The sequence below is a fragment of the Mustela nivalis genome (genome assembly GCF_964662115.1).
Source record: "Mustela nivalis genome assembly, chromosome: 10".
NCBI lineage: Eukaryota > Metazoa > Chordata > Mammalia > Carnivora > Mustelidae > Mustela > Mustela nivalis.
This window is the reverse complement of record NC_139029.1, coordinates 13,317,237-13,342,949: the sequence shown is the minus strand read 5'-3', so window position 1 is coordinate 13,342,949 and position 25,713 is coordinate 13,317,237. Positions and strand designations below refer to the sequence as shown.

General features: G+C 44.7%; 1 protein-coding gene and 1 long non-coding RNA gene across 9 annotated transcripts in view; one reads left to right on the top strand and one right to left on the bottom strand.

Annotated features, from left to right (window-relative positions):
- Positions 1 to 15,850, bottom strand: part of OTUD3 (OTU deubiquitinase 3) — a 29,933-nt gene extending 14,083 nt beyond the window's left edge. For 2 of the 8 annotated variants that reach the window (XM_082684474.1, XM_082684476.1), the window contains exons 1-3: positions 15,473 to 15,844; positions 7,827 to 7,975; positions 3,239 to 3,351 (exon numbers count right to left, since the gene is read on the bottom strand). In XM_082684474.1, coding sequence (XP_082540600.1) covers positions 3,239 to 3,351; positions 7,827 to 7,975; positions 15,473 to 15,693 — 483 coding nt within the window. In that variant the 5' untranslated portion in view covers positions 15,694 to 15,844. Of the gene's footprint in view, positions 1 to 3,238; positions 3,352 to 7,826; positions 7,976 to 14,965; positions 15,319 to 15,472 lie in introns of those variants that run through there. The other 6 variants (XM_082684481.1, XM_082684475.1, XM_082684478.1 and 3 more) reach the window with 6 other exon arrangements.
- Positions 15,851 to 15,909: 59 nt separating this feature from the next.
- Positions 15,910 to 25,267, top strand: LOC309841507. Its single transcript, XR_014299155.1, has 2 exons — positions 15,910 to 16,074; positions 24,577 to 25,267. It is a non-coding gene; the product is annotated as an uncharacterized lncRNA (long non-coding RNA).
- The last annotated feature ends 446 nt before the right edge of the window (positions 25,268 to 25,713 follow it).

Sequence of the window (25,713 nt, the reverse complement as noted above, 5' to 3'; positions counted from 1 at the left end):
ATAACCCCTCCCAAGACTTTGAAAGGGGACTACAAAAATGAGGGACCTGACACTCACAGTAAATCCACCCACTGTTAAAACAAAAATAGCATTTTCCATCAACTGCATACTAAGAAATTAACAAGAACAAATTCAAAAATCTCCCACTTATACCAAATTCAAAACAAAACGTGATACAGTCAAGCAGTACTACTTGGCCCAATGATGAAGGCACTGTTCCAAGGCACTCCATGCGAATGGTACCCATGGAGCGCAGCCCGAAAAGAATGGTGTTCCCTGAAGTTGTGCTGTACAGAAGCCCTAAGGGTCAGGCTGGGTACGTCCCCAAGAAACCACCACTTCCACAGAAACTCTGAAGTAATTCTGAATCTGTCCCTTAAAAAGGCCCGTACCTGTTTCTTTGTTAAACACCAAAACATCAGCACCTCTTCTTGTTTTTACTGAAAGTCATAGGTAGTAAGATTCTGCCATTAATTCAAACAGTATCCATGGTCTAAAACACAACAAAAGCCGGAACCGCACAAGTCTAGAGATCAGAACCATGGAAATTTCCTCCAGGCGGAATACTTAGGTCTCAAAATACAGACAGTCTGATTTTGACATATAACAAAGCGAGTACCATTTATCTCTCTTGGGAGGGGTTATAGCAATTATAAATTAAATCTCCAGGAAGAGTAATGGAAAAGGAAACTAGTTGATTAGAACCTTTGAACGACACATACACATTTAAGTAACAGTAATATACACACAGTATGAATAGGAGAAAATAACTGGAATAGTCACCAAATCGTTAACTGTGATCTTCAGGGGGAAAGAGATTACAGAGGACTTCCACTTTCTATGCTACACATGTCTACACTGCTCACAGAAGCACATACTCCACTTGTAACGAGGGAAAAAATGCAGGTTTCAGGGTCTCCATATTGTGAGTAAAGTCTACTCATTATTCATGCAAGAGCTCTTACCCCAGACAGTAGCAACCAATGCAGTTGCTACTTAAATTTTATAACTTGCTTCTTAAATTTTATAAGATCCGGGGCACCTGAGTGGCTCAGTACGTTAAGCCTCTGCCTTTGGCATAGGTCGTGATCTCAGGGTCCTGGGATCGAGCCCCGCATTGGGCTCTCTGCTTAGCAGGGAGCCTGCTTCCTCACTCCCACCCCTACCTGCCTCTCTGCCTACTTGTGATCTCTCTCTCTCTGTCAAATAAATAAATTTTTAAAAAGTTTTATAAGGTGCTTCAAAGGGGAGTGGGAAGATGGAGGAGATCCAGTGCACAGTTCCATTATACAGCAATTATACTTATTTTGAAAACATATACTTTCAAAAAAACAAAACAAAAAACCAAAACAAACACTTTCAGTATTTAACAATCCATGAAAAAGAACACTACAGAAATATATTTGGAAAAAAATTCTAACTATGCAGAATCACCTTCCACAACTACCTAGATAATAAAAATAAAACTTAAAATAAATAGTTAGGGGAGCCTGGGTGGCTCAGGTCGGTTAAGCAGCTGCCTTTGGCTCAGGTCATGATCCCGCATCAGTCTCCCTGCTTGGTGGGGAGTCCACTTCTCCCTCTCGCTCTGCCTACTTGGGCTCTCTGCTCAGCAGGGAGCCTGCTTCCCTCTCTCTCTCTCTCTCTGCCTGCCTCTCTGCCTACTTGTGATCTCTGTCTGTCAAATAAACAAATAAAATCTTTAAAAAAAAAAAAAAAAGAGGGGAAAAAAGGTCATCATTGCCTTTATAAAAATAATCAGAGAAATGGGTAAGAAGTGTGTACACGTGCACACAGACGCATCTCCGGGTGCGCAGATGGGCTTCAAACAGGTATGAGACCACTGCGATGTGTCTCTTTTCCAGGTTCAGCAAACAGTGCACATGAATGCCACGGATACACACCAACATGTTAACAGTAATAATCTCTGCGTAATATGACACTCTGGGTGATTTTTACATCCTTTTATGGGCTTTTCTGAATTTTCAAAATTTTCTATGATTAACATGTTTTAGCTAATTTAAAAAAAACAGCTTAGAAATGGGGAAGTGAGAGACACCTGGGTGGCTCAGTGGGTTAAGCCTCTGCCTTCGGCTCGGGTCATGATCTCAGGGGGGTCATGATCTCAGGGTTCTGGGATCGAGCCCCGCATCGGGCTCTCTGCTCAGCAGGGAGCCTGCTTCCTCCTCTCTCTCTGCCTGCCTCTCTGCCTACTTGTGATCTCTGTCAAATAAATAAATAAAATCTTTAAAAAAAAGAGAGAGAAAGAAATGGGGAAGTGAATGGAAGAAGAGAGAATAGAAATCCTATGCACAGTTTTTAGGAGCAGAGCCACAATGGGAAAGCAAGCATGCAAGTATGAAGAGTAAGGGGATGGTAGCCTACAGACACTTTCCCCCTGACCTGTGGCTTTCCATACTCCAGAACATTTAGTTTGATGGACTGTTTGGAGGAGATGAGGTTAATTTAGGATACCAAAGGTAATGAAAGGCGAAAACAGATGAATGGACAAGTACTTCATGAAAGGGGCCAGGGGAACACACCGAGTACGTGTTGTTAAAATCTTATTTGCCATAGAAAAACCACTAAAACCATTCTGTGTGGCTGGGCAGAGCACAGAATCGAGCTTGACATCCTAGGCCATGAAATTTATCTTGCTGTTCGGATCACACTTTTTAGCAACACTTACTGCGGGCATTTTGTTTTTGTCTCCCTCCACATAAAAAAACAAAACATAACGTGGGTTAGGCATACCTCCAACCGGAATTTGTAGGCCCAAATCCTCTGGATTCCCACTTTACTATTTTCTACAACGTAATCTAAAGTATTTCCATATTAGGCTGTCGGCCCTCAAATTACCCGGTTAACTGACTGCTAAATAATACATATTTTTTAAGTTGTAAATTTAAAGTCAAGTTAGTAAACAGTGTATCAGATTCAGATGTACAATTCAGTGACTCAACACTGGCATAGGACACCCAGTACTCACACAAGTGTCCTCCTGCAACCCCAGCACCTTGCTGAGTAATACTGTTAACCTTCTAAAGGTCTGTGCCTTATACTTCAGACTCCCTATGTACATAACACGGGGTTTAATTCAAAGCCACTGGCAGCTTCCTGTCTGTGGTTAGGCCAGCAGTCCAAGTGACCCGTACAGTTCAGTATCACCATCTCTGGACACCCCCAATGCTAATTTATAAGTAAGAGCTTAACACAAGTCCCCCAGTAGGTGACCTACCTGCCACAAAGGGGCATTAAGTTGATGAATCACCACATTCAACTGATGATTTCTTGCAAAGGCTACGATTGCATCATTGCCAGCAAAGGTTCCAGGCTTTGCCAAACTGGCCACTGCACAAAACAGGAGAGAGAGGAAAATGAACTCTTTGGAATGGAAAAATCCAAGTGCAAACATGCTTTGGTACTTGCTTAGTTCCAAATAGTATGAAACAGAGGGATCCCTCTGAGAAATCCATAAGCTCTGTCAGAACCAGGAATCCAGTTGGTTGCACAGTATGTCGTCTGCTACTTGGAAGAGTACCGATCATTCATAAAGAAAGGAGTCATTTCTTCCCTCATTAATTACTTACTGTTTCCTGTATGCTTAACTCTGTAGGACTGGAAACGAACAACCACCAGAGTAACCTTCAGTTTGCATTAATGAGTGTGATTAGGTGTTAAGCACGGCTCTACTCACTTCCGGATTATTACTTTTAATCCTCAAAACTCTCTGAAAGAGACAGCATCGTGCATACCATCCTCCAGGTAGAGCAGTTTGTAACTGAGCCCAAGGTCACAGAGCCAGTACATAGCAGAGCAGAGACCGCATCCCAGGCAGCCTGACTCCAAGCCCTGGCTCTTGACCACGCCATTACACAGCTGGTCACAGTCTGAGCTCAAGGAGTCTACAACCAGTGGGGGACAAACAACAAGAAAACAGGCATCGTGATGCGTAAGTGTCGCAGGGAAAAGATGTACAGTAAGGAACTTGGCCTCACCCAGAGAGGTCTGGCCTTTGTCCCTGACTCCTAGGTAATAACCTCTAAACCCTTAAAATTTCCCACGTGAAAGGATGATGGGCCCCTTGGCCCCACTTGAGTTTATACTAATGAGGTGACTCGTGGTGGGCCTCTCTGGCCACATGACAGTAGGAAGACCTGGGGGACTGGGAGCTGGATACTGAGAGCAACCACCTAGGCAGTCAATCAGTAATAGCTACGTAATGAGGCCCCAGTAAATGTGGAAGTCAGGGGGCTCCCTGGCTGACAGTATTCTGTGATTGTGTAACCCTCCCTGACTCTAGGCCTTGGCTAATTTTGATCCATATCCTTTCCTTGTAAAAAATTGTAACTGTGAGTATAACCACCGTCAGTGAGTTCTGAGTCCTTCTAACCAATTATTGAACCTGAACCTGGTTCTGGGAAACCCCCAATTTGCAGCTGGTATCAGAATAGGGAAGTCGGGCATGTGGGTGGCTCAGTCGTTAAGCGTCTGCCTTCGTCTCAGGTCATGATCCCAGGGTCCTGGGACTGAGCCCCGCATTGGGCTTCCTGCTCCTCCCACTCCCTCTGCTTGTGTTCCTGCTCTATCTCTCTCTCTGTCAAATACATTTTTAAAAATCTAAAAAAAAAAAAAAAAAGAAAGAAAGAAAGAAAGAAGAGAGGGAAGTCTTATGAGAGACTGTGCCCCCAAACCCTGCCGTCTGGCTGACTCCAGGTCAGGACCACAACGCAGTCTGGTAGTGGGAGGGGAGGTAAGGTGTATCAGACAAGCTTCTCAGCAGACAACTGCACTGACTCCTAAAGGGCGAGCAGGAGACAGACAGAAGAGGAACGGATGACGTTCCAAGCAGAGGCGAGAGAGAGAGAGGATGAGCTTGTGCGCTGTACAGTATGGCGCGAACTTGGGACTGCCGAGAGCCGGGGGGGCGGGGAACAGAAGACAGAGCGGGAAACAGCAAGAGACGAGGGTAGAGAAGTAACAAGAGCTGAAGAGTTTAGACTTTATCCTCAGGTCCGTGGGGAGCAGCCAACAGGTTTTTGATGGGGAAAAGCAGTCTTAGATGTATGTGCATTTAGCTCACTACTCTGGCGGCAATGTGGAAGACAAACTCAAGGGGTCAAGAGGCAATGGAATCGGTCCAGAAAGTATTGAAGAAGTCTAAGCAAATGGCCCCGAGGCTTGATTTTATGAGGGAGAAGAGGTGAAAGAAAAAGACACGGAGGTAGAAGTGACAAGCCTTAATAAATGACTGGGCATAAGAGGGGGAGAAGGCACTGAGCAGATTCAGGTCTCTGTGCAGCCAGAGAGCCAGAGTCTAAAGGAAAGAACGATCGTAAACAACACAGCCATCCTCCAGGGTAACCAGGCCCCAAAGAGCTAAGTGAGCCATTTATTTATTCACTTAACAAACGTCTTCCGAGTGCCTACCACGCGCCAGGCAGGGCCACTTTGCGGAACAACCACAGTCCTTGTCCCCAGGAATCTCACGGTGTAAAAAGGCAGGCAGGCAGGCGTTAAAACCACATTAACCAGAAGAGTGATACATGGCGCAAGTCCAGCCTTCTGGTGACACTCGAATGGAATGTGCAGACTTCTCAGGGTCCTTTCTTTCCGCTATGGCAGCCAGAGCCACCTCTCACACCTCTGATGCTCAAATTCTCACAGAGCACCAACCAGCCATCAGGCAGACCCAGTGGCATTTCAACAACACAGACTCCCATTGTGCATCGACAGGGATCATCACATCATGCTGCTGGCTGCAGGCTGGAGTCCCCTGTCCTGGCGCACCCCAAATCTACCACGTGACTCCACTGCAGATATCCACAGGGGATATTACAGTGTTTCCAGTCAAAGTGAAAACTCTCTCCATCCAAAATGATATTTTACTTGGACGAATGACCCCATTCATTTTATATAGCACTAAACTGCAAAACTTGCCCTGTAGACCCACACTTGTCAACAGCTGACCATCTGGTAACCTGTTATCTGCCAGACAGAAATTGAGCCAGAGAAAGGAACCATTAGAACTCAGTGACTAACACAAACTACTCATGGAGGGGGTGGTTTGCTGCTGGGCCCCTTTGTTGCTGGTGCCTAATGAATGAGTCCTTTCCTGGGTAGCAATGAAAAAGGCTTTGCAGTCAGGGATAGTTTCCCTGCCAAAGGTCTTCCTCCTGCTGCCCTCTCTCTCGATGAAGGATATAAGGATACAACTACCCAGCCATTCTCCAGAACGTTCCAAACCACTTTTGTCTCCTCCTCCTCCCCACCTCCAAAGAGGCCTGTCAATTATGATACCAAACTGTGTCCTAGCTTGAATTCTACTGATTACCCCCAAGTAGCTGGTGGAGCCTGTCTTATTGTTTCATCTGGCCAGTGTGGACAGGCTTCTAACTCATCCTCCTGCTCAGTCTTTCTCCATCCATTCCTGACATGGCATCCACAATTAGTTCTCTAAAACACAGAACAATCCTGTCTCTTTCCTAGTAAGGGTATTATGTGAGCCCTGTGATGATAATGTTAGTTGTAAAATACAAATATATCAACACCTTGTTTAGTAGATCCTTAAAGTTTTTTTTTAAGATTTTATTTATTTATTTGAGAGGGAGAGAGCGAGCACAAATGGGGGAGAAACAGAGGGAGAAGGAGACACCCCCCTGAGCAGGGTGCCTAATGCAGGACAGAGCACTATCTCATGACCCTGAAACCATAACCTGAGTTGAAGGAAGATGCTTAACCGACAGAGCCATCCAGGTACCCCGAACCTTAAAGTTTAAAAGCTCAAATGTACTAGGGCTCCTGGGTAGCTTAGTCAATTAAGCATCAGACTCCTGATTTCAGCTCAGGTCATGATCTCGGGGTCCTGGGATCAAGCCCCGTGTCAGGTTCTGCGCTCCCCAGGGACTCTGCTTCTCCCTCTCCCTCTGCGCCTCCCCTGTGCACACTCTTTTTTTTTTTTTCTCTCTCTCTCTCTCCCTAAAATAAATAAGTAAAAATCTTTTAAATAAAAGGCAGGGGGAAGCTCATATGTACTTTCTTACTAGATCTGAGCTAATTTAAATCACTGACTTGCCTCAAAGAAAAGTGGTTGTGTTTGGGTTTCTGGTGAGAAATTGAAATGACTACTGCTTTTTCTGATTATAAAAGCAATACGTGGGTGCCTGGATGGCTCAGTGGGTTGAGCCACTGCCTTCAGCTCGGGTCATGATCAAGCCCCGCATCCATCTCTCTGCTCAGCAGAGAAAAAAAAAGCAGTATGTGGTCATTTTGAAAATCAGAAAAATATGCAGAAGAACATTTAAAGTTGTCATAGTCCCACCACACCTAGACGGCTGGCATTTATTAAGAACTTATTTTAATTATATTATCTAATTTAATCCTTATCAAAACCCCTATAAATTGGTGTTATTATACCTCCAAGTTGTTGAAAGGAAATGGTTTCTGAAAAATAAGCAGAACCAAGAATTACCAACCATAATATGTTAGGACTTAGCCACTTTTCCTAGTGTGTATGTGTGTGTTTCTGTACCTTTCAAAATGAAGATCAGTCTGTATACATTTTATAGGCTTCTTTGATTCCCCTCCCACTGAATAAGAAGTTCTAAATAGCTTTCAGGTTAATTAACAGCATCACTTTTATTAAGGGTACAGATACCTTAACCTATTGATTCCCAACTGCCTAGCATGCTGCCTATTAGAAGGCAGACCAATATTTTTTGAATAAATGAATGCCATCATTTATGAAATGAAACCCCTGAATGCTGATGGATTTAATTACCCAATGCATTACTCCTAGAGGATCCAGTGTCCCACAGGGAACCTACCATGTTTCTCAAAAGGAATGTCATCTTCTACAAAGGGTTCAAAATCTTCCCGCTGCTTTATCATGTAATCCACTGTCTCTTGTCGGTGCTTGAGATGATTTCGTGAGTGTCCCTCCAACTGATCACCAAGTGCTCTGAACAGGCAATTGCTATCAAAACAAAAATGTTGGTCAAGACCTCTTAAATGAACTTAGTTCATTTGAAATGACGACGCTTTGCACTAGGCCACTGATGGGAATCAGAGATTAAAAAAAAAAATGCTGACAGTCCAGGATTCTTCCCAAATACTGTGGGGAGAGCACTAGGGCAGGCATTCAACCACATCATCTTCTTGAGAGGCTACAAACTGGACCTCATTCCCCACTTAGCAGCTAGCTGACTCAGAAAAGTCAATGAACTTCCCCAGTCTCAGCTGCTTCGATTCATGCAGGTGGTGATACAGTAACCGCCTGAAGACAGGGTCCAGACATTACAGGCCATTCCACACCTAAGGACTGTGATTCCCAGAGGCCCTTTCCAAGTAATAAATCCTATCTACCACCTCTTTTCTGAAACGAGCTCCGCTACAGCTGCCCAGCTACCATCATTCATCTAACAAAGAGTATCCAAAAGACAGCAATTTGTCAAGCTCCTGATACAAGCAATTGAACTCTACATCCTATTTGGGTCCTATAAACATAGTGGAGAAGACCAGGAGAAAGAAAGCCCGCGGGCGACACAGAGCGGTACTGTGCAATGACACTCTCCCTCCTGGGCTCCTCTCCTCCCGCCCAGGGAGCCACAAAGCCACTGTTACTCCTGCCAGATGGAAACTTTAAACACCATTTTTTGTTTCTCAAAAATTAAAATGCTGATAATAAACTTTAAGAGCTATCTTTACTTGGAAACTCCTCAAAGGCTTCTAAAATTTCAAATTGTATCACGAATACAGAGCCCAGACACACGGAAACCAAAACAAGACAAACACCAACTAGTATCCTTAAAACTAAGGCAATAAGCCATTGGGAAGCCCAATAGTTGCCCAGTTTCACACCAAACTGTCCGCTCTTTCAAATGAAGAGTAAACTCATCACAAAAAATAAATCATTACTTCCATAATTTCAGACCTAAATGTGCAGCAGAAAGAGGTTTTTGTTTCCAACTCAGAAAAATGAGTTTTCAACAGAAAGTTATGGAGAAGGCAGGAATCTCTTCAAGCATATAAAGACATATACTTTATTTATTTGTGAAGGCGGAGGAGAAAATTTAAAGAATGCACGTTCTATAAACTATAAACTAGAAACCAAAAAATTATGCATCAATTTGGGGTAAGATTCAACTGGAATATAGCATTTGTGCATACTACACTGAGGTGTCTTTTACTAAAATAAAACAGCCATCTTTTTTCACCCACGAGAAAAAAAAGTAACCTAATAGATAAGATGTTCTCAACTTTAAGCTTTTCTCTCAAACTTCTTTAAACCCTTAGTACCTGCCACCACTAGTCAGTCTACTTTTGAGGGTGCCTGGATGGCTCACACTCTTGATGTTGCCTGAGGTGATGATCTCCGGGTCATGGGATCAAGCGCCGCGTTGGGTCTGTGCTCAGCACAGAGTCTGCTTGTCGGCACATATGCCCTCTCACTCTCCCTCTAAATTAAATAAATAAATGAATGAATGAATGAATTTTTTTAAAGATTTTATTTATTTGATAGACAGAGATCATAAATAGGCAGAGAGGCAGAGGCAGGCAGAGAGGTTGGGGGTGTTGGGGGGCGCTGAAGCAGGCTCCCTGCTGAGCAGAGCCCGATGCGGGGTTTGATCCCAGGACCTTGAGATGATGACCCAAGCCAAAGGCAGAGGCTTAACCCACTGAGCCACCCAGGCACCCTAAAAAATAAATAAAATCTTTAAAAAAAAAAAAAAGAGGTGTGATTTAGCACAAAATTATGTATTTAGTTATTTTACATTAAATTCATGGTATTCAGCAGAAAGTAACATGCTTTCTAAGAACTTTCAGTAACATGGGCAAATGTTCTCTATACAAGCCAAAAAACAGGGATAAAACTATGTACACTGTGTGAGCTTGACCATGTCCATCTGCACACTATTTATACACACATAAAACACACACAAGTGTATGCAAACACTGAAACCATCGCTTCCATAGCTCTTACGATTTGCCACAGACTGTTCTGAACACTTTATGTGTACTAGATGTGTTTAGTCCTCACGACTCTATGGAACAGGTTCTATTACTACCTCCCTCGGGTAACTTACCCACGGTCACAAAACCAGTAGATGGTGGCCCCAGGATTCAAACCCAGGCACCAAAAGGTTACCTGTAGTTATCCCTACACAGTGGAATTAGAAGTAACTGCTGAAAGTATTTTAAGATATGTGTCTCTATTTACCAAACTCTCCTTGAGCTTACTAAAAATAAGTAATGAAAATGAAAAATCAGGATAGACAAATCACTTTCTTTTCTGACAGAGTTACAAGAGAGTGATACAGGAAAACTGAACATTCAAACACCACACGCTTAGCATAGTGGGCGGCCTCGGGGAGTCCAGCTAGAGCACAAGGTGACCAGTGCCCCAAGGCCCTCTAGGAGATCCCGTTTCCTGAGCCCACACCTGAGCCCCATACACTAGGGCAGGGCTTCTCCACACTACTGCCCTCTGGGGATGACTCACTGTTGTGGGGGCTGTGCACTGCACCTCAGGATGTTGACAAGCATCCTGGGCCTCTACCCACTGGATGCCAGCGGCACCTCCACTGCCTCCCTGTCAGCTGGAACAACCAAAACTGTCTCCAGACATCACCAAACATTCCCTGGGGGAGCATCAGAATCATCTCCCGGTGAGAACCACTGCACTACCAGGTTCTATGTAAGATCTTGCATTTGAGTTCACAAAAAAAAAGCAATTACATAAGTGATATGTAAGAGTTCTGGGTGCCCAGTGATAGTTCAGGAGGAGACAATACTTTAACAGCCGCCAAAAGAACTAACTAATGGCCTCTGAGGCTGCAATCATAGTAGTAAATGTGCAGAAAGGGCAGGGTGGGGGCAGGGGAGAGACAGGGCTTGTCCTCTGGGAGCTCAGACCACAGCTCGAGTACTAGATAGGATTCTAAGTTACCACATTTTCAGAGACATGTTCCTATGGGAAGTGGCTTTAAACCACAGAAGATGAAGAACATGAACTACAGCTTCGCCTACAGCGGGCTTGGCAGGACACAAGATCTACTTCGAACTGTGTGTCATGGTGAAAGGCACGCTGTTATCTATACAATAAAACTAAAACACGGGACCTCTAGAGACACAGATTCAGGCAAATGAAAGGAAATTTTAGCTCTATGGAAACAAGTCATAAACTAAGGATCTTGTAAATTTCTGTCTACTGGCAATCCTCGGTGTCTACATATGTGCTCTACACAATGGTAGCCAACAGCTACGTGTGACTACTGAGCACATGAAATGTAGTTAACTGAAACTGCAGCGTGTTTTCAGGATAAGATACTGGATTTTGAATAGTATTTTAAGACATCAAATATCTCATTAAAAATGTTTATATTGTCGGGGCGCCTGGGTGGCTCAGTGGGTTAAGCCGCTGCCTTCGGCTCAGGTCATGATCTCAGGGTCCTGGGATCGAGTCCCACGTCGGGCTCTCTGCTCAGCAGGGAGCCTGCTTCCCTATCTCTCTCTCTCTCTGGCTGCCTCTCCATCTACTTGTGATTTCTCTCTGTCAAATTAATAAATAGAAGCTTTAAAAAAAAAAAAAAAAGATGTTTAAAAAAAATGTTTATATTGTCTCTGTCAAAACAATAATATTTTAACATATCAATATTATGACATACAGTGACATATATTAAAATTAGTTTCACCTGTTTCTTTTTATTTTTTTAATGTAGCTAACGGAAAAATTTTAGATTACATATTGGCTCCTGTTTTATTTCTATCGGACCAGCACTGGTCTGGATCACTGATTCTCAAAGTGTGATTCCCTAACTACTTGAAAACTTATTTGCAATGAAAACTCTCAGGCTTCACCCCAGGCCTACTGACTCAAACCTTCTGAGGTTAAACCCAAGAACCTAGCTCCTCGAAATGGTTCTGTCAAATTCTAAAGTTTGAGAAACACTAGCCTAAACTCTAGACTCTAGCTCCCTGGTTTGCAATTACAGCTGCATATTAGAATCACCTGTGGATATTTTAAAGGTTCTCAATAACCAAGTCCCACTGCCTGAGATTCTGGTATAGTTGATCTACAGGAGGCCCAGACACTGTATTTTTGCCAAAGCTCCCTAAGTGTGCCAGCAAGGTTGAAAACCAGTGAGCGAGATGCAGAGCAGCTGTCCACGGGATGCAGGTAACAAGGTGATGTGGCAATACCCTTCCATCACTGGAATCCTAAGATTCCAAAAGCAAAACAAAAATTAAAAAAATAACTTGCTTAGGAGAGATAAATGATTAAAATTAGTGATTCTTTAACGTTTTCATTGTAGAACACTACTAATTAGTTAGGAAGTTGAGGCCAAGATTTAGTAAGATGCAACTAGATACGGTTCAGAGATGCTAATATTGTACTGCCTAATCCAATCAGACATTCTTTTCACACTATGCCAATCACGTTTTTAAGGACAACACCAAGGTTAAAATATTTCTTTGTTTTGAAACGGAATCTAATTTATGTTGGCCCTCCCTCCAGACATGACAAATACAAAGGCGGCCCATGATGCATGACAAACCTCGTAAGTAGCTCCGAGATTAATCTAGGCTAAATTGACTCATCTCACGTAAAGGCTACATTAGAGGACAGCAGGTGCCCAGAGGTGCCAGGATGCTCTAAGTACCATACCGCCTACAGTGAATATGCCTCCACAGTGAGATGCTAGGTCAGGCTACTCAATATGGACATCAGACCAGAATGGAAAGACCGAAGAGTGGAGGCTGTCAACTTCTGTTATCATAACTTCATTATATTTCACCAAGAGTACTCAATAAATATTAATAAAGAATCTGATGATACCTACTAAGCCATCACATACACAGGGAACCCCATTCACTGCACAGTGATAAAGCCTGTTGTCGTTATATTCAAAAGCACCACAACACTAGAAGGCTGAACCACAGCCCATCTCATGGTCCCCGTGGGAAGAATGTGTGAACCAAAAGTGGTGAGCCTCATGGAACACACAGAAGGAGTTGTCATTATCATTTTAACTAACATTGTCTCAAGAACAGTGACCCCGGAAGGGAGAGACATGAACATTCCTCTGGCCTCCGCAGCCTCCCTGCCAGTGTTCTACCCTTCTACCCTGATACTCCTGCATCCGAAGCAACTCCTATCTCTCTAAAAAATAAAGCGCTCCTGTGCCTTTACATGTATTATATTACTCCTCAGCCTGGAATGTTCTCTTGGCATATTCCCATTGGTATGGGAATGACCCAGTCAGAGTATGACCTCCCCTGAGAGGCAGCTGGTGTGGTGTAAGCTCACTGAACATTGGATGAATAAATGAGAAGGCCTCCCTGATCGCTTCAGGGAGTGCTGGCCACCTCTTCTCAATAGTACTATAATCGGCCACTGTTAAAAACATACCAAACTGTAATTATTTGTATCATCCATCCTCAAAGTGGGGCCCAGTTTGGGAGAGAGGAAGGTAGCTCTGAGACCCTTTCGGGGTATTCCTGAGTTCAAAACTAAGATGTCACTTATCTTTTGCACTCTTACTCTCTCTCAAGTGTAGAGTGGAGATTTCCAGAGCTTACATGATACATAGGTTATCATTCTGACAGTTAATGGAATTTGTGTTTGTGGAGTCTTGTGTTTCTAATTTTTGCTTTCCTTTCAAATACAGTAAATATTGATAGCTATAATCCACATAAACAAAAGCTCTTTGGAGTTCTCAGTAATTTTCAGGAGTGTAAAGGAATCCCTAGGTCAAAAGCTCCCTTTTTCATTTATCTCTTACTAGATGTGAACTCCTTAAGTATCTTAGTCATCAATGGATTCCCAGCTCTTGCTCAACCAGCCTGTGCTGAATTAACTAAATTATGTTCTCTTGGGGGCAGAGCAGAGGAGAGGTAGTACCCCCAAAGTTTTCCATCACATTGTGAGAGCTCCCTCAGGATTTTACAGTTCCCTGTGCTGCAATTCCTGCTCAGAAGCAACCTTCTGCTGAGTACTTCAGTTTCCCCGGCACCCTGACATTGAGAATACCATGTCCAGTATAACAGACACAACCAATCCAATCATTTGCAAGGAAGAGCCTCACCTCCTTCCCAGTGTAAAATACTCAACTGTAAAGTATTTTAGTTTATACAGCAGTGTCCTGTGCTTGTAAGTCTGATTAGGATAAGTAAGGCCCAGAATAGTTAATAAACTATATTTGATGAAATCAAAGTACTAGGCTAAAAGCAAGACACAGCAAAGCAAGTCTTTAATGGCAGTGACTCCACTAAGAAAACGTCCCTTTGCGAGCCCCTCCTGAGGGTGCAGTTGGCCTCTGTGACATTTTTATCATTCATTCGTACAACAAAAATGCACTGCATGCCCTCTATGTACTAGGCACTACGCTAGATGATGGTGAGTAAAATGCAACCAAGCTCTAAAGCCAAGTGTTCAAGCACTGAACATATGCAGGAAAAGATGGGAAATATCAATTAGTGCCAGTTGATACACTGTCTGGATCAATAAGGTACAGTGTGATGTGAAATTAAAAAACAAAACCACTTTCTTCCCTCTTTTCCATGCTTAGTAAGTAAGGCAATTCTATATGGTCTTGAACTTCATCTTGTTCTCCCCTCTGCCCTTTCTGAGCCCTTAAATGCAGGGAAGAACAGCAGCAGCCAGGCTATTATTAATATTGTCTCTTCCAGAGTGACCCACCCTGGCAACCAGACTCCCTCTGACCTACCCCTGCAATGAGGATGCCAACTGTTCTCCCCCCGCCCTCTTCTTTTTCCCGCGGTCATCCATGCTTCTGGATCCATATCCCCTTCCCTTTCCCCATTTTCTCCCTCCCATCCCACTTATTTAGCTCGTGTTCCCTAAAAGAGCTCGCCCTAGATTCCAGTCTGAGCCCCAAGCAAGCTGGAGTTAAGCATCAGAGGAGAAACTCGGGCGCGCAGAAGTCAGAACTGGAGAAGTTACCTTTCAGGTCAGTCAACAGCAGGCCCTCAAAGACCTAACGTGCTAAGCGTAAAAGGAGCGCAGCGCCCAACAGTAAGAACTCGAGAAGGGCCGCGTGTTGGTAATACCAAGCGGAGCTTCGCCTCTTTCTCCCGGTCTCGGCGTCGCTCTGACTGCCCTACGTGCTGTCCTGCTCTTCGAGGGACCAGCTCCAACTCATTCCTCCAGGTCTCGGCTTAAATGTCACCTTTCAGAGAGGCCTTCCTGGGCACCTATCTAAAGGAGACCGGCTCCACTGCTGTCTCTGGGGACCACTTCACAGTTTCCTCGCGGCCTCTGCCACCACGAGGTCAATTTGAGATTACTCGAGCGTCCCGAGGGGAGGGATCCACCCCCACCCCCCGTCCCGCACTGGGAAGCGGTGGCGCTCGGCGCCTCCGGAATGAATGAGCGGACGCGAGCGGGCGACGGTCGCCAAGCCCCGCGCGTCCCCCGGCGCCGCCTCCCGCGCTCCCGGGCCCGCCTCACCCGTCCCCCGGCACCTCCCGCAGCTTCAGCCCCAGGGCCTGCAGCTGGTTGGCGAAGCTGACGAACTCCTCCTCGCAGCCGCCGCCGCCGCCGGACTCCGGCCGGTTCCGCCGCTCTTTGGCCAGGGCCCGGCGCGCCGCCCGCTCGTCGCGCTTGCGCTCGGCCTCGGCTTTCCGGCTGCCGCTTCCCGGCCGGCCCTTGGCCGCTTGCTTTCGGGACATGGCCGCGACGCGCGGCCCGCAGCTGCAAGACGAAAAGCCGCAGGACCGCCCGGCGGCCGTCTCAGGTGCCAAAAAGACGAAGCGGCGCGGGCGACGGAGCCCGGCGACGGCAACGCGGCCACCGCGCCTGCGCGGGAGCCGGGCTCCCGGGTCACGTGATGTGCCCCGCCCCCTCCGCGTGGCTCTGTGGGCAGGCACCATAGAGAGCTCGCCTGTGAGAGCCAGAGGGGCGGCGAGCTTTGTTGGCTCGGCTCTTCCCCCCGGCGGTGGGTGGTGCTCCGAGTGAGGAGCAGGTGGCTGCTGAGAAGGAGGCAGGGGAAGGGGAAGGTCAAGGGGAGAAAGAGAAGGATTGAAAAGTCGGAGGCCAGAGCGGCGACCAAAGTAAGGAAAGAAAGGAAACTAAAAACTTTTAACTCTACTTCTGAGCCTACATTTGGGATAGGCCCGTTCTCATGGCTCAGTCGTGTTTAATTATCCCCATATTACGGGAAATGGGATCTGACAGGTTAAGGAATTTCCGGAAGATCCCACAGCAAAGAAGCAGAGCTTTGCCCTGGTTCCAAAACCCATACGCTTTGTTTCTTTAATCCTTCCCTCTCCACCATCCTCATAAAGGGAGAGGTTGCCCTTGTCCAGAACTTCTGACAACTCCGGGAATCTAGATTTCAGTCTAGGGTGACACACCTAGGTTTGCCTCGAATTCAGGGTTTCCTGGGACGCAGCGCTTGTGGTTTTAAAACCGAGACAGTCCTGGGTAAACCAGGATCGTTGCACATTACTCTAACTCACACCCACCTACTCTGGAACCTAACCCCACTGACAGGTAACCCCCTGTTTCCTGCAATAATCCCGTTGTTAAAAGGCAGACTGAGGCACATCAACATTTTCGAGGGTTTATCTTGGGCATACATCATAGGAACGGAGCAGTGCCAAACCAAAGGTGGCTGGGGTCGGTCCTCCAACAGTAGCTAGGGGAGAGGATTTTATAGAGAAGACAGGAAGCTAAGCCAGGAAATTATCTGATGGTTGTAGCATGAGCCGTTGACTTATTTGGGAAAACCTACTTGACTGTGCTTGGTTCTTAAGTTTCAGTTTCTGGGATTTGAGTGCATTGAGTCTGGCTTAGGTTTTGGTTCGCTTCTGTAGTTACAAGGCATTACAGCCACCTTGGTCTAATAGCCTCCCCGTTTGGTTACCTTAACACCCTCTCCTCCCTCGTCTCAGCCCCTTTTCTTAATTCCTGCCCTTCCCATAGTCCTGCTACTGCCTTCTCTTCATGGCCCTCTAATCTCACCATCCCTGGGAATGTTCCTAATGTTTCCGCCCATAATAATTATCTCTCACTCTACTTACAAGGTCCTCTTGGGTCATGGCCAAAAGCAGCATCTGCACACTCAGTTTCAACCAGCATCCGTATTTATCTCCCACCAGTAACTCTCATCTCAGGCCCTGTGCTGGATGGCCAGCGTAACTCCGAACCAAAGACATAGGGGGATTGCCCTCAGGAAGCCCAGGTTCCAGTGGGACATATAGACAAGGAGACAGCAAATTATAATACTGCATAAGAAATGCTATCAAGGCAGAGGTATAGATGCCTTGGGGGGAAAAAAGTGGAGTGAAAGATGCAGAAAGGGTTCTGGGAAGAACTGAGTGCCAGGCTGAAAGCTGAAAGGGTGAGAGGGACGTGGGCAGACTGAAAGAGCTCAGAGGGAGGGGACAGTTGCTCAGTTTTGAGAACTGAAGGAAGTACCATCTGACAGAATTATGAGGGCTTGAGCAGGAAGCGGAAGGAAAGCCCAACTCCAGCGCAATCTCCATAGAGGATACGAAGGGACTCAGCCTAAGTCCTTAGAGCCCTGGCGGGGCCATCTTGGGGACAGACACAATCAGGTGTATATCTAGAAATAAGTCTTCGACTTTGATGAGGTGAATGAGTAGGGGGGATCTCACATGGGAGGCTCCAAAGACAGATGACAGTGATGTGATTCTGGGTCAAGGACATGATGCTGGGTCTAGGATGGAGGCGAAGTGAGGGCGATTGGAAAGATAGAGTCACATGCTAGTAAAAGCACCTAGAAGGGAACTGGACTGACTTGTCTTGGAATGTTTCACGGGCTTCACTGAAGTTCCTGAAATTCTTCCACTACAGATCCTTCTTTTGTTCTCAGGAAGAAAGAGTGTGAATTGTGCCTGGACCCACCTTTTCTTGCACAGACATTCCAAGGTCTTAGATGACCCCCTCTGCTGTGTTTAGTAAGGTGGGGGGAGGGGACAGGAAGTGCTGGGAGTGCAAACCCCTGGATAGGAAGGCAGAGACCCAGGTTCGGGGCTGGGTCTATCACCAGCAGATGCCACAAGCTTGGGTTGGTTACTCCACCTCCCAGGTTCCTTTTGCTCATCTGTAAAACAGCAGTAGTAACAGCAAAGACCAAATACAACAGTAAGGACAGTAATAACAGACTTCTGTGGGGTTACCGTGTGCCTGGCACTGCTCTCATTGCTCTACAAATACTGTCTTATTTAGTTATTTCAACAACTCAATGAAATAGGTACTGTCTGAGGCACAGAGGGGTTAAGTAACTTGCCCAAAGTCACAAAGCCAGACCATTTCACTCCAGACAATATGCCTTTTTTTTTTTTTTTTTTAAGTAGGCCTCACACCTACCATGAGGCTTGAACTCACAACTCCAACATCAAGAGTCCCACACTCTACTGACTTGGTCAGCTGGGTGTCCCAGGACTATATTATACTCTTAACCACTGTATTATACTACACACATAACTTTTCACAAACTGCACAAAACTCTATATAACACATAAATTATTTCATTATTAGCTCTCTTTCCCCCACATTCATTGTTAATACGGTCTTTCTACCACCTCTGTTATCACATATCACTGTTGTCTGATTTTCTATTTGAGTTTTTCTGTTGGGGCGCCTGGGTGGCTCAGTGGGTTAAAACCTCTGCCTTCGGCTCAGGTCATGATCCCAGGGTCCTGGGATGGAGCCCGGCATCGGGCTGTCTGCTCAGCAGGGAGCCCGCTCCCCCACCCCAACCCAGCCTGCCTCTTTGCTTGCTTGTGATCTCTGTCTGTCAAATAAATAAATAATTAAACTTAAAGTTTTTCTGTGTTAAAGCAGATCATAACGGTTTAGAGCCTGATAGACCTAGATCTCCATCCTGAGTTCACCTTAGGTGAGTGATTTAACTTCTGAACCTCAGTTTACTATTCTGTCAAATGGCCATGCTGTTGTAGAAATGGGAGGGAGAGTTGTAGACATTAATAGAAACATAAAGCCCCAGGCTCACTAGCTTAACAGAGTTGCTTGAAACATGTCTCTGTGGTGGAAAGCTCATGGGGGCAAGGCAAAGTCTGGCATTGCAAACTTCAGAAACCAGAAGAGGAAGGCCTGTCTTCACAAAACATATGGAAAGCCAGAACATGAGCAAATAGTGACAGAAATGCAAACACTTGTCCTTCTCATAAAATTCTTTTCTTCCAGAGGCCCACGGCCTTTTGGCCCATGCCTAGAATATCTTTTTAACTCTTTTTTTAAAGATTTTATTTATTTATTTGACAGAGAGAGATCACAAGTAGGCAGAAAGAGAGAGGAAGAAGCAGGTTCCCTGTTGAGCAGAGAGCCCAACTTGGGGTTCAACCCCAGGACCCTGGGATCATGGCCTTAGCAGAAGGCAGAGGCTTAACCCACTAAGCCACCCAGGTGCCCAATGCCTAGGCTGTTGAAGGAGCTAGTTGCTTGTCCCTCAGCAAAGAGCTGTGTTAGGTGACATCTCCCTTTGAGTGGGAAGGAATAATGCTTATATGTTCTATCGAAAGGCCGAAAGGAAGGAGTACTTGTGTGCTGAATGAATGCTCTACAAGCTTCATCAGAGTTCATTCAAAGACTCATGAAACCTCACTTGGTGGCATGTAGTACAGGAGTCGCCCCTTATGTGCAGGGGACACATTCTAAGACACCCACCCCCCCGCAAGTGCCTGAAACCGCAGAAAGTACCGAGCTCTGTGTATATACTGTGTTTGTCCCTATACACACAAACGTATGGTAAAGTTTAATTTATAAATTAGGCACAGAAGGAGATTAGCAATAATAATGTTTAATGCCATAGAACAATTCACAACAAAATACTGTAATAAAAGTTCTAAGAGGGGCACCTGGGTGGCTCAGTCAGTTAAGCGCCTACCTTCGGCTCAGGTCATGATCTCAGGGTCCTGGGATCGAGCCCCTCATCGGGCCCCTACTCAGCTGGGAGTCTGCTTCTCCCTCTCCCTCTGCTGCTCTTGTGCTCTCTCTCACAAATAAATAAAATCTTTTTTTTTTAATTTATGTGAATGTGGCTTCTCTCTCTTTATCAAAATATCTTGTATTCACCTTTCTTGTGATGATGTGAGATGATAAGATGCCCGTGTGAGGAGACGTGGTGAGGTGAAGGTGAAATGACCAGACATATGATGTAGCCTAAGGCTACTATTGAACTTCTGACAATCCATTAACATCACCAGGGAGATCATCTGCTTCTGGACTGGGGTTGATCGCAGGTAACTGAAATTGTGGAAAGCAAACCATGGATGGGGGGCGGGAACTACCTGCAAATTAGTTTTTGTTTTTTTTTTAAGTGTGATTGGCAGAATTTTAGTGAAGAAATGCAACTCTAGGACCTGTCAGAACCCACCATAGAGGGTATGTGAACTCTCATGCACTGCATTTTGGAGGTAAAATAGTCTGGACCCTTTGAAGGACAATGGGGCAGTCCCTGGTAGCATTTTAAATGTCTGATGACCCAGAGAGGCCACATCTCATTACCCATTCTAAAACAAGTCTTGGGCCATGGACCGGGAGTTATACCCACATGGCTTTAAGGCACAATGGTACGTAAAAGCCAATAATTAGAAACAATGTAAATATCCATCCATAGGAAAATGGCTTCTTAAATTAGAAAGCAGCCATTTATTAAATGCTTTGCAACAGTTCAAAAGGATGAGGGGGAGGGAAATGAGGGTGGTCTAGAATTCACATACACAGCTCTCCTGGACCTGTGGTTGAATGAAAAACCACAAGGCAGAACAATGCATTCCAAGTAGACTTTACCTACAACACGAAAATAACATAAAACAAAACAGAAGAGTTATGTTTTCTGCAGGTCTATATATGGACAGAAACATATGGAAAAAAATGGTCTGGAAAGATAAATGCCAGCCTGATCGGAGGGAAGAGTGAAAGAGACCTTATCTTTATAAGTTTTCTTTTTTTTTTTTTTTTTAATAAAGGCAGTGTAATTGTGTGTGATGCATATAATTACATTACATTATTTTCACTGGAATAGCAAAATCTATTCTTCAAATTTCTTTTCTCTCCGTCATTCTTCGTTTCTGCATCTTTTATTTTATGTTGTTGTTGTTGTGTGTGTGTGTGTATGTGTACACGCAAACAGGGAATGGAGGGGTCTTGGGGGAGAGATTTGTCACTCCCTTGTCTGTTTTTCCATTTGTGGCTCCTGCTTTCAGTGTTGGTCGTTCCGGTGCCTCCTTCTGTCCGTCCTGCTCCCCCTCCCGGACCTTATCCTCTTTCTCAGGACTTCCAGCGCCCCTTTGCCTCACCCACTTAGCATATGGTAGACCAAAAGGGAAAGAGTTTGGGAGTGGTTGGATTGAAATAAACCCAAATTCCATTTCTGCTGAAACCCATGCGAACAGCAGTGTTATCTTTCCAAGCTCCAGTTTTCTCACCTGGAAAAAGTGGGCAGCCACGGATTCCTCTCGGAGTTGTCTTGAGACATCAAGATCACGACCCTGACAGGGTAGTGACCTAAGTCCGTAAATACTGGTTTCCTTCTCTCTGTCTCCCTTACCTCTCTTTTGTCCTACCTCCTCACTGCCCAATCTCTGCGCTTTCCCTTAAATGACCCTATGCTATATACAACAATATACTTAAATATATATACTAAATTATTTATCTATGTAAAAGAGGTAGTTAATATTATACAGCATTCTTTTTTCTAGCAACTAAATAGAACATTCACGGCTCTCATGGGGAACGAAAAACATCAGTTTTCGGTTTTGTGTGGCCCTTGCTTGACTTCTCCATTTTATCCATGGCCCTTGAAGGTCATGGGGTAAGGGAATGGGGGGGGGGTCTCTGTCCCTGGGCTAGATTTTAGATGCTCATACTCATTCAATAACTTTGCTGGTCCTTGACGGGCAGATTTCTTTACAGCTCTATGACAATTTCTTTGTCTGGTGTCTCTGTGCTAGAGATCCTAACTGCCCACGGAGTCTGTTGTTAAAGTTACCCTGCGTAACTTACCTATGCCATCAGCATCTGCACAAGGACTGTCTCCTGAGGCCACAGCAACCCAGCCGGTGAAGGGACGAGGAGCCCTGTGCCAGAGGGCACACAAGGGGGCAGCAGAAAGCTTTCTCTCTTGTCTCTCAAACAGTACACGTGGCAATGTTTCAGATACGAAAAATACAGCATGTTCATGGGAGAATATGTTGACATTAAAGAATAGCAGACGGAAAAAAAATCATCCATAATCCCACTATCAGAGGTAGTGATTGTAGTTATGTATGTGCTTAACAGCTTGAACGTATGAGATTGCTGATAGCTGGGCATTTCTAACCTACAGAAGTGACAATTTTCATGTGGTTTAACCTAATATTTCCTCCCACCCTTCCTGTCTGACAAACATAATGCACTTTTAAATAAAAATTCAAGATGAGATTATATACACATATGTGAGTATATCTTTAAAGCCTGCCTTTTGAAACAGTCAACAAAACCAAAGACAACTGGCAGAATGAGAGAAGATATTTGCAAATGACATAACAGATAAAGGGCTAGTATCCAAAATCTATAAAAAACTTATCAAACTCAACACCCAAAGAACAAAGAACAAATAATCCAATCAAGAAATGGGCAGAGGACATGAACAGACATTTCTGCAAAGAAGACATCCAGATGGCCAACAGACACATGAAAAAGTGCTCCCCATCACTCGGCATCAGGGAAATACAAGTTAAAATCACAATGAGATACCACCTCACACCAGTCAGAATGGCTTAAATTAACAAGTCAGGAAACAACAGATGCTGGCAACGATGCGGAGAAAGGGGAACCCTCCTACTCTGTTGGTGGGGATGCAAGCTGGTGCAACCACTCTGGAAAACAGTATGGAAGTTCCTTAAAAAGTTGAAAAGAGAGCTACCCTATGACCCAGCAATCGCACTACTGAGTATTTACCCTAAAGATACAAGGGGCATGTGCACCCAAATGTTTATAGCAGCAATAGCCAAACTATGGAAAGAACCTACATGTCCATCAACAGATGAATGGATAAAGAAGAATACTCTCTAGCTCCATTCATGTCATTGCAAATGGCAAGATTTCGTGGGTTTTTTTTTGATGTCTGCATAGTATTCCAGCGTGTATATATATATACACACCATCGTGTATATATATACATTGTGTGTGTAATATATTATATGTTAATAAAAAATTAAAAATAAATAAAACTTGCCTTTTAAAATGAGGTATTAATTTAAAATGAGGTATTAATGATAGGTGGCTCAGTCACTTAAGCATCTGCCTTTGGCTCAGCTCATGATCCCAGGGTCCTGGGATCGAGTCCCACGTTGAGCTCCCTGCTCATGCTCTCTCTTTCTCTCTCTCTCCCTCTCAAATAAATAAAATCTTAAAATTAAGAAATACTGATAACAAACGTGTATGTGTATATTAGCATGCCTAATACTGCTGCCATGAGAAATGAAATGTCACACATACAACTGAAGACCCATAGATGTCCCTCCCCAGCAGTCACCCCTCCCTATCTCCTTGAGGTAGCCATTCTCATAAACCTGGGGTTCATCAGACCTAGGTTTATATCACACAGTACACAGGATTGCTTAGCATTTTTAACTTTATGTAAATGATACCAAAGTAAATATATCATCCTGTGACTTGTATGCCTGATTAAACATAATATTTTTGGAAATGTATCCCTATTGATACATAGTTTTGCTCATACATTTTCAATTTTTCGCTATTAAATATACAGATTCACTATCTGCCTCTCTCCACTAGGCTGTGGGCCTCTCTATGCTGAGACTCTATATATGTGGCTGGAGAGGCCCCACAAATGGGCTTTGAATAAATGGATAAATGCAGGAAGTAAATGAGTAAGAATCCCTGTGCTAGAAGACTCAGACTCCTTTGTTGGGGACCCAAGACACAGCATTGTGATGACAAGACAGCTCTCGCATCTGGACAGGCAGCCGTCAAGGCTGAATGGAACACTTCATTCAGAGGTCATCTCCCTGGTGCCAGACACGGGGTGCTAGATAGTTTTGTCCAGAACTTCAGGGGAGGAGCAGTGGCATCAGGAAAAGCTTCTAGAAGGTCCTGAAAGAGAACTAGGTTCCCTCTGCCATCACAACCAAAAGCCCACATTTTCAGATAAAGACGATGGCGTGGTCTCCGAACTCTCTGGTTCTCTTCATCTCCAAGTTTTTCAGACAGTTCTAATCTGTGGGTGGTAGAAAATGGCACTGCCGGGGCCTTAGAATGCAGGCAACCAAACACACATACACACACACACACACACACACACACACACATGCAATTCCTTTGATTGTTAAAATCTTCCTGACTCTAATGCGTTTAAAGTTTGGCTGCAAACTGAACTATAAAACAGAAAGAGAACCATAAACCAAAGGAACAATTAGACATAGTGGCCAGAGCTGAGGGGCTCTGGAATCATACAGAGCTGAATTAGAATCTTGACTCTTCTGCTTCCCGAATGAATGTGTGACCCTGTGCGAGAGAGCTAACCTCATCTAATTTCGGTTCCTTTATCTGCAAAACAGACACACCACCTGGCAAGAAATGGGTATGAACTACCTGGTTTACTGCTTGGTGCACATCCTATAAACGGGAGAAACTTTTATTAGCAAGCTGGGTCGGAGGGAGCTACCACTGACTATTGAAGCTGGCCATGGTCGTTGAGAAAGAATGAAACTCCTCACAGTTATAAAAACCCAGAATCTCACCATGACTGCTGTTGCAAAAGCTGGCGCTGCTGCCTAGCAGCTGGGAGGCATGGTTCTCAGGCCTCCTCAAGAAGCATGTCTGTCCTTTGAAAAGGTCCTACTCTGACATCCCAGGAAGCTGTCCGGGATTCTGGGCCCATTTCCCTTCTTCAGGATGATGGAAGGAATAAAAGTGTATGTATCTGCAAAGTTCAGGGAGACCCAGACCTCGTGATAAGATCTCTGGGGTAAAATGGACTGTTCCCAAGCCTGTACGTATTCCGTCTAATATCTCCAGCTGCAGAAGCATGACCCAGAAGTATCCTGAAAGGATAGTTAGAGGAAAGGAAATTGAGGTCAAATTGACCCCCTTGGAGTAGATCTATTCAAAGAAATGAATATCTAATTTCTGAATTTTGTGTTTAGTTAATCAAGCCCCTATTTGGCTGCCATTTTAAGTTCCGCTTTAAAAATGCACACACCATTTGATTTGATACCTAACCTAAAATTAAAAAAACAAACAAACAAACCTCTTTATTGTGGGAAAAGTAGTAAACTGCTTTCCAGGAGCTGATATGCTAGCTGGGGAGATTGTCAGTCCAACAGGAAACAAACATACGTCTGATCTCAGACAGTGAGAGCAGCACGGTGAAATGGCAGAGGCTGTAAAGTCATACAAAACAGAGAGCCTTGGGGATCAGGGTGGCTGGAAGGCAAGGCGAGCAAGGAAGTCCCCTCTGAGAAGGTGGCATTTGAGCTCAGACCTTGGATCATCACTGTGAAAGAATTCATTTTCAAGTACTTACTTAGCTTTTTTCAAAAGCTCTGTTCCTGAAAATAAAATTTCAGGGACGTGTCTGACATCACCCTTTTCTTTCTTTCGAAGATTTTATTTCTTTCTCTGAGAGAAAGAGAGAGAGAACACACATGCACAAATGGGGGGAGGGGCAGCAGGAGACGGAGGACAAGGGGCTC